The sequence below is a fragment of the Colias philodice genome, chromosome 10, assembly GCF_061535455.1.
Source record: "Colias philodice isolate Cphi_HAF_F1 chromosome 10, ilColPhil1 Martin Lab GWU primary, whole genome shotgun sequence".
Taxonomy (NCBI): Eukaryota; Metazoa; Arthropoda; class Insecta; order Lepidoptera; family Pieridae; genus Colias; species Colias philodice.
The window spans coordinates 2,455,014-2,468,932 of record NC_143095.1 but is presented as its reverse complement, the minus strand read 5'-3'; the positions used below and the strand labels follow the sequence as shown (position 1 = coordinate 2,468,932).

General features: G+C 31.9%; 2 protein-coding genes and 1 long non-coding RNA gene across 3 annotated transcripts; all 3 read left to right on the top strand.

Moving 5' to 3' along the window:
* Positions 1-1,002: 1,002 nt before the first annotated feature.
* LOC149485053 (uncharacterized) lies at positions 1,003-3,831 on the top strand. The gene is made up of 4 exons (XR_016316174.1): positions 1,003-1,360; positions 1,632-1,809; positions 3,450-3,551; positions 3,715-3,831. It is a non-coding gene; the product is annotated as an uncharacterized LOC149485053 (long non-coding RNA).
* Positions 3,832-6,080: 2,249 nt separating this feature from the next.
* Positions 6,081-8,575, top strand: LOC149485052 (RNA-binding motif protein, X-linked 2). The gene is made up of 5 exons (XM_089699744.1): positions 6,081-6,238; positions 6,323-6,475; positions 6,563-6,692; positions 7,600-7,749; positions 8,440-8,575. The coding sequence occupies exons 1-5, from the start codon at positions 6,225-6,227 to the stop codon at positions 8,542-8,544; spliced, it is 552 nt and encodes a 183-aa protein (XP_089555870.1). The 5' UTR covers positions 6,081-6,224; the 3' UTR covers positions 8,545-8,575.
* A 134-nt stretch (positions 8,576-8,709) lies between these two features.
* On the top strand, positions 8,710-11,281 carry Ipp (inositol polyphosphate 1-phosphatase). The gene is made up of 4 exons (XM_089699743.1): positions 8,710-9,510; positions 9,604-9,748; positions 9,960-10,156; positions 10,499-11,281. Exons 1-4 carry the CDS (start codon positions 9,069-9,071, stop codon positions 10,738-10,740), a joined length of 1,026 nt encoding a protein of 341 aa, XP_089555869.1. The 5' UTR covers positions 8,710-9,068; the 3' UTR covers positions 10,741-11,281.
* Positions 11,282-13,919: the final 2,638 nt, after the last annotated feature.

Here is a 13,919-nt window from a genome sequence, read left to right as displayed (position 1 = left end):
CAATTAGGGAAATCAAAATTTTGAGTGTGCAACCCTAGGGAAAATGGACTGAACGATCTTGATACTGCTTATTTTTTATTTTGTCCTCAATATCATTACTCACATTGCATAAGTGGACAATACTGTACTTAATAATGAGATATCCACTTAATAGTAATAGTAATAATTATGTAGGTACATACTTACATGTATAATATACAATTATACAAATTACTTTTATACAGGTAATACATATTATTATTTACACATACCTATATTTGTATATTCATTACCAGTATGCCATGTGAAAATATCGATATAATGATAATGTAGATCAAAACTGCTTATAATTTTTTATAAAATAAAATAAAAATAAAATAAAATTATGTTTATTTTCGTAAGTATTAACAGACACACATTATAAAATTGACTTGGACAGCTTGGACTTGACGAATAGCCGTATTGGAAACTCCTGTTATGTAATAAGTTTTCATAAAATTATATTCTTATCAACAAACAATATTATAGTTACCTACATATAATATTTTTTAATTAATACATAGTATCAAAACGGGTAAGTCCAATTTAACAATAAAATCTTCAAAATTGAAAATTGTGATGTGTTTGACCCTTCTTCATCGAATGTTTTTCTATACACATTATAAACAACACCTCTTGCTTGTGATCGCAGCGGCTTTTTCGACATTTTCGAAGATTTTTTAGACAAAATCCTTTAAATTATCCATCAACTGCAAAAAAGACAAATAATTTGACATCCAATTTGATAGTTGTCAAATAAGTTGCCACATAAAAATCTTTTATTTCTTAAATATAAATATGCCATCAGATTCTGGTAGACCTATATCCACTTATGTTATGTGAATATTGAGAGATTTGTATCTTACAAATTGCAGGGTAAATTTTCCCTCACACGGTAACCCTAAATATTGTGATGTATTCTTTTTTATCTCTTTCTGCGACACGCACTGCTGGTGTCTATTGGATTCTCTGTCTACGTCTCAGAACAAAGAATCCTATGGAACTGCCGTAATTGTTCAATTTGACGCGGAAATAATAATGATATACCCATCTCTTTCTCACAACAGTGGTTTTACCTTAGAAAAAGCATCAACACTCTTTTTATTAGCGCCCTCTTCATTGGCATCGATGTAGCTTTGCTGCCACGGACGCCATCTTAGTATCCGGTTTTGTTTACATGTGAGAAGATGTCATTGTGAAATTTTTATGATTTTCCAGTGTTTTTCGACCATAATCTAGTGTAATAAGTATAATTGAAATTAATAATAGGTACCATGAAGTGTTCTATAGTAGGTTGTGGCCTATGCCAAAGCAAAAACAGGCCGAATCTAACCTTTCAAGGGTAAGTGGCTAACATTTTGTTAAATTGTTGCTTATATTAAAGTGTATTTATTATCAAGTGTAAAGAAATCTTTTAATCATTTTACATTTAATCATCTTAGTTATTATGAGCTGTAGAAACCCGCAATATTCTCCTTATTTCATTTGCATCGAAAACATAAACATGAGTGCTAGTGTCGAACATCATCGCATAAACACCTTATCGATAAATTATTAATTTGTTTATTAATTACGTGCGAAGTTATATGTTGTTGTATATTTTCTCGTTTTAGTTTACCAAGTAACGAATCCCGGCGAAAGGCATGGTTGGAAAAGATTGGCATAGAAAATATCCGGCCAGGAACTAAAAACATTAATGTGTGCTCATTGCACTTTGAAGAGAGCGCATTTAATAAGACTTTAAACATTGTTTGATTGAGAGATGATGCTATCCCAACAGTATTTGCAAAGGTAAATAATTCATCAATCTTTTTATTAAACAACTAGCTGCTCCGCGCGGTTTCACCCCCGTGGCTCCAATACTGTTGGTCGAAGCGTGGTGATATATATTATATACCCTATAGCCTTCCTCGATGAATGAGCTATCTAACACCGAAAGAATTTTTCAAATCGGACCAGTAGTTCCCTAGACTAGCGCGTTCAAACAAACAAACAAACTCTTCAGCTTTATAATATTATAGTATAGATTTTATTTAGCTCATCCTGTTTGTTTTTTTTAGGTACAAGGTAGTAATTGAAATTGTACCCCCTTACTGTTGACCGATTAATCTAATTGCTATATGCTTCACAATATCTTTTTTGACTTATATGCTCTAGAGACCTAGAGTGTCATGAGACAAGTGGTGTGATGACTGGTACTTAAAACCTACTGAGTTATTTTTTAGTTTTTAAGATATTACCTACATTATTAAAATCTTTTAAAGTGAAACTTTTATTACATGGTCTCAAACTTTTTCTATCTATACTAATATTATAAAGAGGAAAAGTTTGTAAGTATGTATGTAAGTATGTATGTATGTATGTATGGTTTTCACGCAAAAACTACTGGACCGATTTCAAAAATTCTTTCACCATTAGAAAGCTGCATCTTTACTGAGCAACATAGGCTATATTGCATTTTCAAAAAAATTAGAGATCCTTACCAAAAATGCAATAATGTAACCCAAGGTGTAAAAAAATCCTCAATAAAACTTCTGTCATCGCGTGCGCTGCGGAATCTATTGAAGATAGAACAAAAAAATGTTCTACAGTATTATAGAATGGATCAATATCTACAAGAAAGTCCGCGATACCATATGTCCATCTTCAGTAGTTATGTTACTACAACAACTTTTTTACGTTTTCAAAGTAAATAGAAGTGCCGACAGTAATCAAACCATGTTATCCATACACATATATTAATCCTTATCCCATTAAATGATGTTTTATTATAGACTGTTTCAATACCAGCAAAATACTTTTTAAATGAAAAGAATTGGATATTCCATTCAAAAGATATAACGAATTTAAAAGTGTCAATCTACAGAAAATAGTAGGTATACTGTTCGAGCAGGCCGTAGTGCGGGGCCCGGGGGTCACGGAGGAATTCTACCAATATGCGTCTTGACGGAACACAGTGGGGTTTTGGTCGGTAGGAATCCGACTTAACCCACGGCCCCTCCCCTGGAGGCCGTGGGTATCTATGAAAGATTTCCCCACTAAAACAAAAAAAAAAGGCCGTAGTGCGGGACGGGGTAAAGGTGATTTTCATGTCCGACCTATAGTAGACTTTTCACTGTAAAGATATCGCTATCTATGCGGGTGAAACCGCAGGGCATTGCTAGTACTTAATATTGTAAAAAGGAAAGATTTGATTGTGTATGCACAAAAAGACCTCAAAACTACTGGTCCAATTTTTTTAATTCTTTCGTTGTTGGAAAGCTACACTTTCCATAAGTATATAATACACTATGTTTGTTCAATAAATTATTTTAATAAAAAAAAAATACTAAAAGTTTTACAATTTACCAAACATTGAGTCCATTTTTCTGTAGCAATCTATTTATTATTACTTGGGACCATATCTAATGTAACATTTTTATCTCTTTCAGGCAGACCATCCATCTCAATTTGCTTTAATTGACATATGAAATACTACTGATCAACCATCATGCTGTTATCCACATCCACAAGATGCCAAGGATCTTGAATTGGTAAGAGCAGTTCTTGAATAGAAAACCTATATGAAATAATTCTTGTTTAAAAAAAGGGAACTTCAATACGTAACTTTTTCATAGTCTTAGTCATACATGCTGAGATTCATGTGTATAATTATGAGAACTGTTATCAATAATTAAAATTTATTTAATGTTTTAGGCTTCAGCACTCGAAGAATTAAAAAAAAATAGAAGAAAAAGTGGAGAAACAGAAAAAGAAAATTAAATGTTTAAATGAAGTGGTCCGTCAACAAATTTCCACACTGTATATGGCCAAGCTCATATGCCGCATCTGAGACTATTGTCGCATGTACCTAAACATATTATATAGTAACCACTATAACTTAAATAAATTATTTTATGAAAAATTGTGTTTGTTATTTAACTATACTTGCCCTTGAACATCTGCTTGAGTCACTCACATGTATTTTAGCCAGCGGCTCTGCTCTTTTTTATTTTCGTACATGCGAACGAAGTCGCGGGTAAAGAATGCTCTTATGATCGAATGGGTTGCTTGGAAGAAATTGCTTGGAGCAATAAAGCCGCCTTTTGACTAAATTATGTCCTATTAAGTAAAATTTGTATTTTCTGTTTGTGTGCAATAAAGCTTATAAATAAATAAATAAAGTACCCTATGGATGGCTCCATAGTCAAATAAAACCCGATGTTAAATTTCATCAAAATTGGCTTATCCGTTTTAGCGTGAAAACGGAATATACATACATACACACTTTCGCATTTATAATATTATAAAACCTATCTTATGTGTTAATTCAAGTTACCCTCAATATGTGTGCTAAATTTCATTGTGATCGGTTCAGTAGTATTTGCGTGAAAGAGTAACAAACTTACACATCCATCTTCACAAACTTTCGCATTTATAATATTAGTAGGAAGTATGATAGGATAGGATTAGTGTGGATACATAGGTATATAAAGAAAACCCTGTCAATCGCGAAAAAAATCAGCTGTTTCATATAAAACTGCAGAACGAAAATATCAAAATGTATTGATTACACACTACAGCTATCCCTAGTAGGTAGGTACAATTGCAAAATGGTTAATCCGAATCACGAATTACCGAGTAACGATTGCCCGATAGAAGTAGTTATCTTTTTTTATTTTGTTGAAAGAAGTACCTCTTACTAGGTAAGCACCTACTGCATACTTATCATTCAAAAAGACAAAATTCTTATTACCTGAATTACCCATTCTTAACTCTATCATCAATCGATACAATATTATCGACTAGACGAACAAGTGAACGTCCCTAGCCCGCCATGTTTGTTCCCCGATTTGTTTACTTAGGTATGCAGGAAAAGTACATGCATATGGCAGTTCCATATGATCGTTATTCAGAGGTCTACGTCCGCGTCGTAGGCAGATGAGCTATAGATACTATATAGATGTGTGTGTGACAAATAGGGATGGGTAGATATCAATTGCGTGATGAGCTATCGATAAGTTATGTAAATAAATATGTATCATATGTAAATTTTATGTTCAATATGTTATTAAAGGAGAAATGTATGAATAAAGTATAAATATGTAATTTTAAATTTGTTTACCAAGTGAATAAAGTGTGTTTATTCCATTTGAATATTTTTTGTATTAATAAGTAAGTACTTTAAAAAAATATGTTTAATTGGAATATCAGAAAAACGTATGGACTTCTTAAATATTAAAATTAATAAAATAAAAGATTGAGTTTAGTGCTATTTTTTTCAATAATAAATGGAACAATAATAATAATGTTTTAAAATGAGAAATAATTCATAATTTAAAATGAAATAACTAATAAATAATACTAATAATTTTTTATTTAATTTTATCCATCCTATACCTACCAAAATATTCAAAATCAATTTAGCGGTCCATATATCGTAACATTACATACTTTTCATTTACACTATAATGCATTCGCATTCATAATATTAGAAAGTGTATGATACAAAACACACCACAAAATTATTTTTAATACATTTTTAAAAGAGTTTTATTATTAAAGTTAAATAAATAATATTTTAAAATATAGTTCTTGTAAACTATCGAGTACAGCGTTGGTCAAGTCACATCACTACGATCACGTGGCGGCAGTAAGGCGCGCGAAGGGTGCGCGAGCGAGCCTGCTCGTGTCCGCGTCCCACTTCCCCTTCACCCCCGCGATGCTAGATTTATTTTCATAAAAATAAATACAACAATCGATTTACCGATGAAATGTGATACTGGATTTCAATTTTGTGTTTTTTCTAGTATCGTTCTTGCAAGATCGAATTGCACATTTCACCACGTTTATTCGTAAAAATATGAAAAAAATCCCTAGAGAAACGCACTTCGCACGATAGCACTCAACCATTATGTAAGTCGTCCTATCCTATATAAGTTACTCTATGGTCGTCCTTTATTTTTTGGTTTCGTATTCGTGCAATATTTATTATGAGTGACCGGCATTATAGTAATAATAATCTGTAGCTGTGCTCGCAATATGTCAACTGTAGTCTGTATATTCAAGTCAATTGTCAAACTCGTAGGTCAAAGATCAAACTTCAAAAATCAAAGTCAATTTACAATTTGTAAACATAGCGGCTGGCGACTGCATTTTTACAGGCATGTGACGAAGTAAATAATAATATGGTCAATTGCAAGTAAATTCCTTGAAATTTAACGAAAATGAATCCTATGACGTGAGCATTGAGTATAAATTTTATTTATTCACTGTTTAATTACTTATTCCAAAAATGTTTTGCATTTTGTTTCCTTTATTTCAGAAATGTGAAAAACGTTTTAAAGCTTAGTGAACGTGAACTTTCTGGGAATTCGAAGAGTTCATGGCACGACCAGTATAAAGACAGTGCATGGGTTTTTGTTGGCGGTCTTCCATATGACTTGACTGAAGGAGATATTATTTGTGTTTTTTCTCAGTAAGTTTTATTTACTTTAATATAACCAGTCAGATAATCAAAACGACATACTGTGTTACATTTATAGGTTTTTTTTATTATTTTTAGGTATGGAGAGATTGTAAACATTAATTTAGTAAGAGACAAAGCAACTGGTAAATCAAGAGGGTTTGCCTTCATATGTTATGAAGATCAGAGATCAACAATACTTGCAGTTGATAACCTCAATGGAATTAAGGTATTGCCACAGAATACATAATAGTAGCTAAACACTACAGAACGGACACTCCGCCTCCCGCCAAAATTAAACACTTACCTCACCCCCGCACGATCAGTATAAAAATGGTCCATATTTTTCTACTGGGACGATACGCAACGAAGATTGACAACATTAATCAAATTGACTTAAATTTTATTATTTTGGATTTGTGATTATCGTTTTTCGTAGAAAATGGTTAGATATTGTCCTCAGAAGCGTAGCGTGCCTTGGCGGGGCCCTGTATAAAAATTTGTTTGGGGGCCCTTAGGAAGGGTAAAGATTTCTCACAAAAGCGCATGTTGGGGGCCCCCTTGGCGCGGGGGCCCCGTATAATTGATACGGCAGATACGGCGGTAGCTACGCCCCTGATTGTCCTGTTTACGGATGTATTTCATCAGAAAAACGCGAATTTTTTTTTACGCTAGTCAAAAATGTGCCAACCATAAAGCGTTAACACACACATTTGCAGTCTCTACAGTTTGACTGTCAAAACGATAATTTTGTGTGGAGTGTCCAGGGTGTGGTATTGCCTAGCTTTTAATTATCAATTTTATTTGATTGCAAACTATTAGTGTTTTGATAGATGTTCCTGTCATAGTGCCTCATTCTGTCAATTCAACAGAAAGGAGGAAACAGATGACTAGATGAATTCTCGAATTGGACTACTATGTCAAATGATATAATTTTGCTTTATAACTAAACTAGCGGTCCGCCCTGGCTTCGCCCATGGTACCTACATGTTTAAACTATCCTATCTCTCAAGTTGGATCGAACTGCACATGGTGTGCGAATTTTATTATAATCGGTTAAGTGGTTTAGGAGTCCATTGAGGACAAACATTGTGACACGAGATTTATATAAATTAAGATATATATACTATATTTAGATTTTAGGACGCACAATAAGAGTGGACCATTGTGAGCAATATAAAGCACCAAATGCTGAAATGAGCAAATTAGATGAAGTTACAGCCTCATTAAGAGTAGAAGGTTGTGCACCACAAATACAAATCCCAGCTGTTCTTCCAATAAAAAAGGTATTATTCCTAGAAATATTTAAAAATATTATGTACATATACTCAAAATGTGTAGACATTAGAAAATATAACCTTATAATATTATGGTACGGGAGCTAGTAATGTTTTAAAAAAAGTCATTTTAGTATAGTTGGGTTTTTTTATATACTGTTTCTCTTGCTATTTCGGTTAGAGTCTGGGCTGTCTGGCTGATGGTAGTGGTTGCGTTTATTAGTGCGCACAGGAAAATATCCGTAATTTAAAGTCATTTATTAACACGTAATTTTTAATCTTTTGCCTTTAGATAGATTCATCAGATATAAATTTTTTATGTATGGGATATGTTTGTAGTATTTGATAAAAAATGTGGATTAATAGTTATATTTTATATTCCCTACTTATTTTGATGAATTAAAATATTTATGTTATAATGAATTTTATTTTTAATGTAGTTTGTAGTTTTAAACTGAAATATGTTTTTTTCAATATTACAATTTATTTTGGTTATAATCGAAATAGTAATTTTATGTAATAAAACATCTATTTTTTATTGTCCGTTAACAAGCTGTGGCCTGTGGCAACTTGTGATTAAAACAACACTCGGCTATCTATTTGTAAAAATTTTTATATCTGCAAGCATGTAATGGTGTAGCTGTTTTGTAAGTTGTCTTAAATAAGTAAGTACTAATATCTAAACCTTACTTTTAACAGGAAAAAGAAAAAGAGAAGAAGAAAAAGAGTCACAAAGAAAAAAAGAGTAAAAAGAAGAAAAAGAAACGAAGCAAAAGTTCAGATTCAGAGAGTTCTAGTGATTAAAGAAATTTGTGTAATAAATTGATGATAATAATATCTGAGTATTATTTTTAAGAACATTGTAAAATACAAATATGTATACAGTATATTATTTAAGCGTCAGCTCCTCTGAGAGGATCTAGTAGCCGCGCTCTTACAGTATTATTCGGTAGTTCACGTTTTCTTTTTCACGCTAAGAAAGACTGTCCGTCCATATTCAAATTAAGTGGAAGAGAAAGGAAACCTAATAATATTACATATTTGATATTACATTATACGGCAGGGTCAGGAATCTGAATTTTTTTTAGTTATGCACATGCACCTGCGTCCTGCAAGACCACGCAAAATTTTAAAATTTATATCTGTAATTTATAATTATTATCTTTAATAATAAGTGACAGTTGACAATGCTGTATCACAATGAGCCTCTGCTTTTCTTTTGACATTTTGTTTAAAAACAAAACTTCAAATTTAATTTAAATTTTTATCAATTTAATTCAGTGTTTTCAGGGTTTTTAATTATAAGCTGTAGAAAAAGATCAAGAAAAATGACAAATATTTTAGAAACTTTAATTTACGCCTCGGAAAAAGCCGCTCGTATAGCTCGATCCTGCTGTAACACTGGTGAATCAATATTGGTAGCTGAAAAGGGCGATAATGAAGCTAATCCGCGTTTTGATAAAGATTTTAAAACTATTGCTGATGTATTAGCGCAAGAATCTGCTAAAGAGTTTATAGTGTCACGAATACCAGAATTAAAGGGTGAGGTACGAGGTGAAGAATGTTCTGAGATCGGCGGCATTTCAATAGCATTACAGGAGAATTCTGAGGAAACGAGCGATTTACTTAGCAAAATACTACCAATCGATACCGCTAAATGTATGGCTGAAGCTGCCCATAGTGATGTTGAGCAAGTGAATTATGGAGAAACACTTCCAGACATTCCAAATATAGATTATTCTGACTTGGGAATATGGATAGATCCTATTGGTGAGCGTATACTTCAGTCAGTCGTCAGTCTTTATGTACCTACTATGTGTGTATAAAAAAGCCCTTATCATGTTTTTGTATGATCAATTTCAGATGGAACAGCTGAATTCATTTCTGGTGTTCGAGGTGAAGCAAAGCCTGGGCACGGTCTGCCTTGTGTCACTGTTCTTATTGGAGCTTATTTGAAGTCTACAGGTCAACCAGTTGTTGGAGTTATCAATCAACCATTTTATGATAAGTAAGATTTCTTTAATTGTTTTGATATTTTATTTAAGTTGTTCCAAGTATTTGTTATTATTTAAAAAAAAGCACATTTTTACATACATATTTGGCAGTTTGAAAGTATGCAGCATGATCAGTTTAAAAGCTTATGGTTTTTTACTAATTTACAGATTTTTCAACATTCAATGATTTATTTTTCATCTGTTTAATAAAATTTATATTTACAGTGGGAAAGGAAGAATTGTTTGGGGTGTTAAATATGGAGATACACAATTATCTTCCCATGAAAGCACAGGTAGTGAAAAGAAGGTTATTCTCATGAGTAGTGCTGAGAATGAGGAGGTAATAGAAAAATTCAAAAACATTGGATGGGAAGTACAATCTGTGCCTGGAGCAGGACATAAGTTGTTGAAGGTTGCGTTAGGTAAATAAAATAATATTGAATACAAAACAGTAAAGTAGTTTTTACAGGACAATCACATACATACTGCAAACATATATAAACTCTATAGTGAGAAAGTATCTATCTACTGAAATGTAGTGTTGAGTCTCTAATAAAACTAATTCACAAGTTGTTTTAAATATATCCGAACAATTTAGAACATCACTGAGAGTCATTTTTTTCTACTACAGCTAACTTAGTTTGCTGATCTTGTATTGGCAACATGTAGATTATATAATAAATATGTATAATATAATAAAGTTCTTGTTAATATACCGACAATTAATTCCTTATGTATATGTATAATATATAAATTAATTCCAGGTGAGGCGAGTGCATACATTGTATCAAAAGGGACAACTTTCCGCTGGGACACATGTGCCCCACATAGCATTATTTGTGCCAAAGGTGGTGATGTTGTTTGCTACAAAAATCATACACAGTTGAAATATAACAACCCACAAAACATGGATACTCAAGAATATTGCAATGAATTTGGAATAATTGCATTTACTGATTCGTCTGTTTTTGACGAAATTAAAGATGTTATTAAGATTGATAACTAGAATATGAAATGTTTTCTGTATGAGCTCTTAACATGCAAAGATAAATTAATTTTATATTTTACCCTTTGGTATTAAGTCTAGTCATAATTTAACAATTATATTTATTAATTTTTTTTGGGATTCTTGCAATTTGCATTTTTTATCAGAATATTTTCATTTTTTTTAGAAAATAATAGTTTGTAGAACATAATTAAATATAAATTAAATCACCTTAAATACCAGGTTTTAAATCCACAAGTCCCCATAAATTCATAAACATTAAACTATGTTCCTATACTAATGTTCTATTGACACTTCAAAAAATGTTTGCATGGATCCTTCTAACGTGAATTCGTGTGTACCTGAATATTAATGATCTCATATTATTATATTTACTCTAATTAGTAAATATTTTTTTCTTAAAATATCTAATACATTTTATTGTTAACTAATTTAAGTATTTGATGTTTTTGCCAATTCTTGTATAAGATGTTTTGCATAAGTTTAAGTGTTGAAAGTAAAACTGTATTTTCCGAAAAGAAATATTATTGTATTATTATATTTTAATATAAAGTATATTTTAAAAATACAGATTTCTTTAATTTCATGCCTAGTCCATTTTGTAAGTAAGTGACCGCCTCCTTGGTATAGTGGTTGACGCGTGAGCGTAGAACCGAGGGGTCCTGGGTTCGATTCCCGGTGGAGACGAAGAAAAAAAAAATGTCTCGGTCTGGCAGGACACAGAAGGCTGATCACCTACTTGTCCCTAAAGAAAATCGATCAGTGAAACAGATGTATGCATAATGCATCTGCCCCTTACCCCACTTGGGGACATGGGACTACACTTCACACCATTTTGTAAGTGGTTATTGTTATAGAAAAACTATCTAAGAGGATGGAAAATGAAAATATCCACAAAATATTAAAACTAGCGGCTATCTAGTTAATTTTATCAAAAAATGTAAGTGAATACAGATGAAAAAGTATAACACAAGTACCTATATAATAAAGTAAAGTAAATTGTATTAGATACGATAGGATGACTGTTTCATAATCGATTATAATAGATTTTCCTTGTATTGCGTTAATTTTTCACATAACCTTCGTTTCAAGGATTTTTACGAAAGCCTTCGCGGGTATTTGTCTAAGGAGTGACTTTATTCTCTTGACCTTTATAATTCATGTCCTTTGAGCACGAATCTCAATTTTATTTTTACATAGCTAGTAGCTATATAAAAATAAAATTGTACTTATTAGCTACGATACAAATGCCCGTGGTTTCCCACAGTTTCCCATACGTAGGAATAAAAGCGGTACCTATAGTTAGGTACTTGATCAACTTTTATCGTCGCACAAAATATCTACCTACTAAGTTAACTACATACTCTATAATAACTACTTTACGGCAATTTTATTAATTTACCAACGTTATTTTTTATTAAAACTATCTTTACCTAGCTAAAGATAATTTGTTATTGCTTATTGGTTAATAGATTAGTTTAATAAATGATTTTGAACCAAATAATAAACTCAGATAAGGTTGGGTCGCCTAAGATCGGATGTGACATAAGATCGGATGCATGGAATAACTTGCAAACTAGGCAATATTCTCTACTGCTGCCAACACTACTAGATCCGCCATTTTGTTCTGCCCATCTCTTCACTTTGCGGCCGGCCAGGCAAACTTCTTTGTCAAATTTTTTGAGGAATTTCCTGACCCTGATCATTGATGCTCAATGTATGGACGTAAGTCCAGATGGTTTCCTAATGTGAACTTTATTATTAAACGCATAGAAGTGAAGATACTACATAGTCCGATCTTCGGCCGAACTGTTATTTTCTTCACTATGGTAAGTCGAAAAAAGTCTACTTTTTAGGCTCTTAATTTGCTTAGATAGAAAGCATCTACGCAAACCAAAAAATTAGGGGTTAAACAATATTTTTTTGTCATCAATTTACAGTTGACCGCAACAGAAAAACGACATCGAATCATGAGAAATAAAATAAAAAATACAGTACGTATAAAATTTTCGGCAAATACGTCCGATCTTAGCCGACCCAACTATATGTAAAAATTATAAAGGAAGGTGCATTTATTTAGGTTATAGAAAAAAATCACGATATAAACGATCCATTATCACTACATAGTATAAAACAAAGTCGCTTTCTCTGTCCCTATGTCCCTTTGTATGCTTAAATCTTTAAAACGACGTAACGGATTTTGATTCGGTTTTTTTAATAGATAGAGTGATTCAAGAGGAAGGTTTTAGTATATAATTTATTATGTTTTAGACAAAACGGGCGAAGCCGTGGGCGGAAACCTAGTTATCTTATAAAAATGAAGTTGTAAGAGATAAAACAACCTATCCCACTTTTATTCATATTAAACCTATATGAAATATTTATTGAGAAAATTATTATCTTTGCCATATCTATGTCTTTATTCTTTACCCAATAAATTAGACCTTGAGATTATAAAAGTGAACTAAGGCTTATTACACTACGCCTGTAAGGCTTATTACAATAAGCCTTTAACTAAGTACTAAGCCCATGAAATTTGAATGACAACTCACAACGCACTGTCAAGGGTTTCGTGGTATGATAATAGAAAAGTTCACTGAACTTATATCAGTAGGAATGTAAATTTAGGTCTTAAATACACGTCAATATGTCCAACCGTACGTAAAGTGAAATGAAAATGGACTAAAATTAAAAGTGAAAACCATTACCATTTACCTACCTATCCTATTTAGTTGTGTGAATATCTATATAGGTACCTTACCTAAACATTTTCGCAGGCAGCTAAAGTTAACAATTAATTCTGAAAAAATTACTCTTTGGAATAGCAATGTAAATAGCGATAATCGCTCTTATGGCATTGAAAATAATTAAATAGGTACCTAGTTACCATCTGTTTGTTATTATAACAGGTGATAGAAAGTTATTATATTACTAAGTACCTATTTATTTTTGAATTAACGATGGGAATCAAATTAAAACCAGTGCCGGACATATATATTTTTTTATGCAGATCAATTTTTAATCATTATCATGATTCGTGAAGCTATGGTGAAAATTAAACATTGTTGGAATAATGTGTTGTATTATGACATTCATAGATTTTATTATTAGAAAGGTAAACAAAACCTAAACAATTATAATCAACGTAGATATTGGATGGTAGGTATTCTTTTAGATTT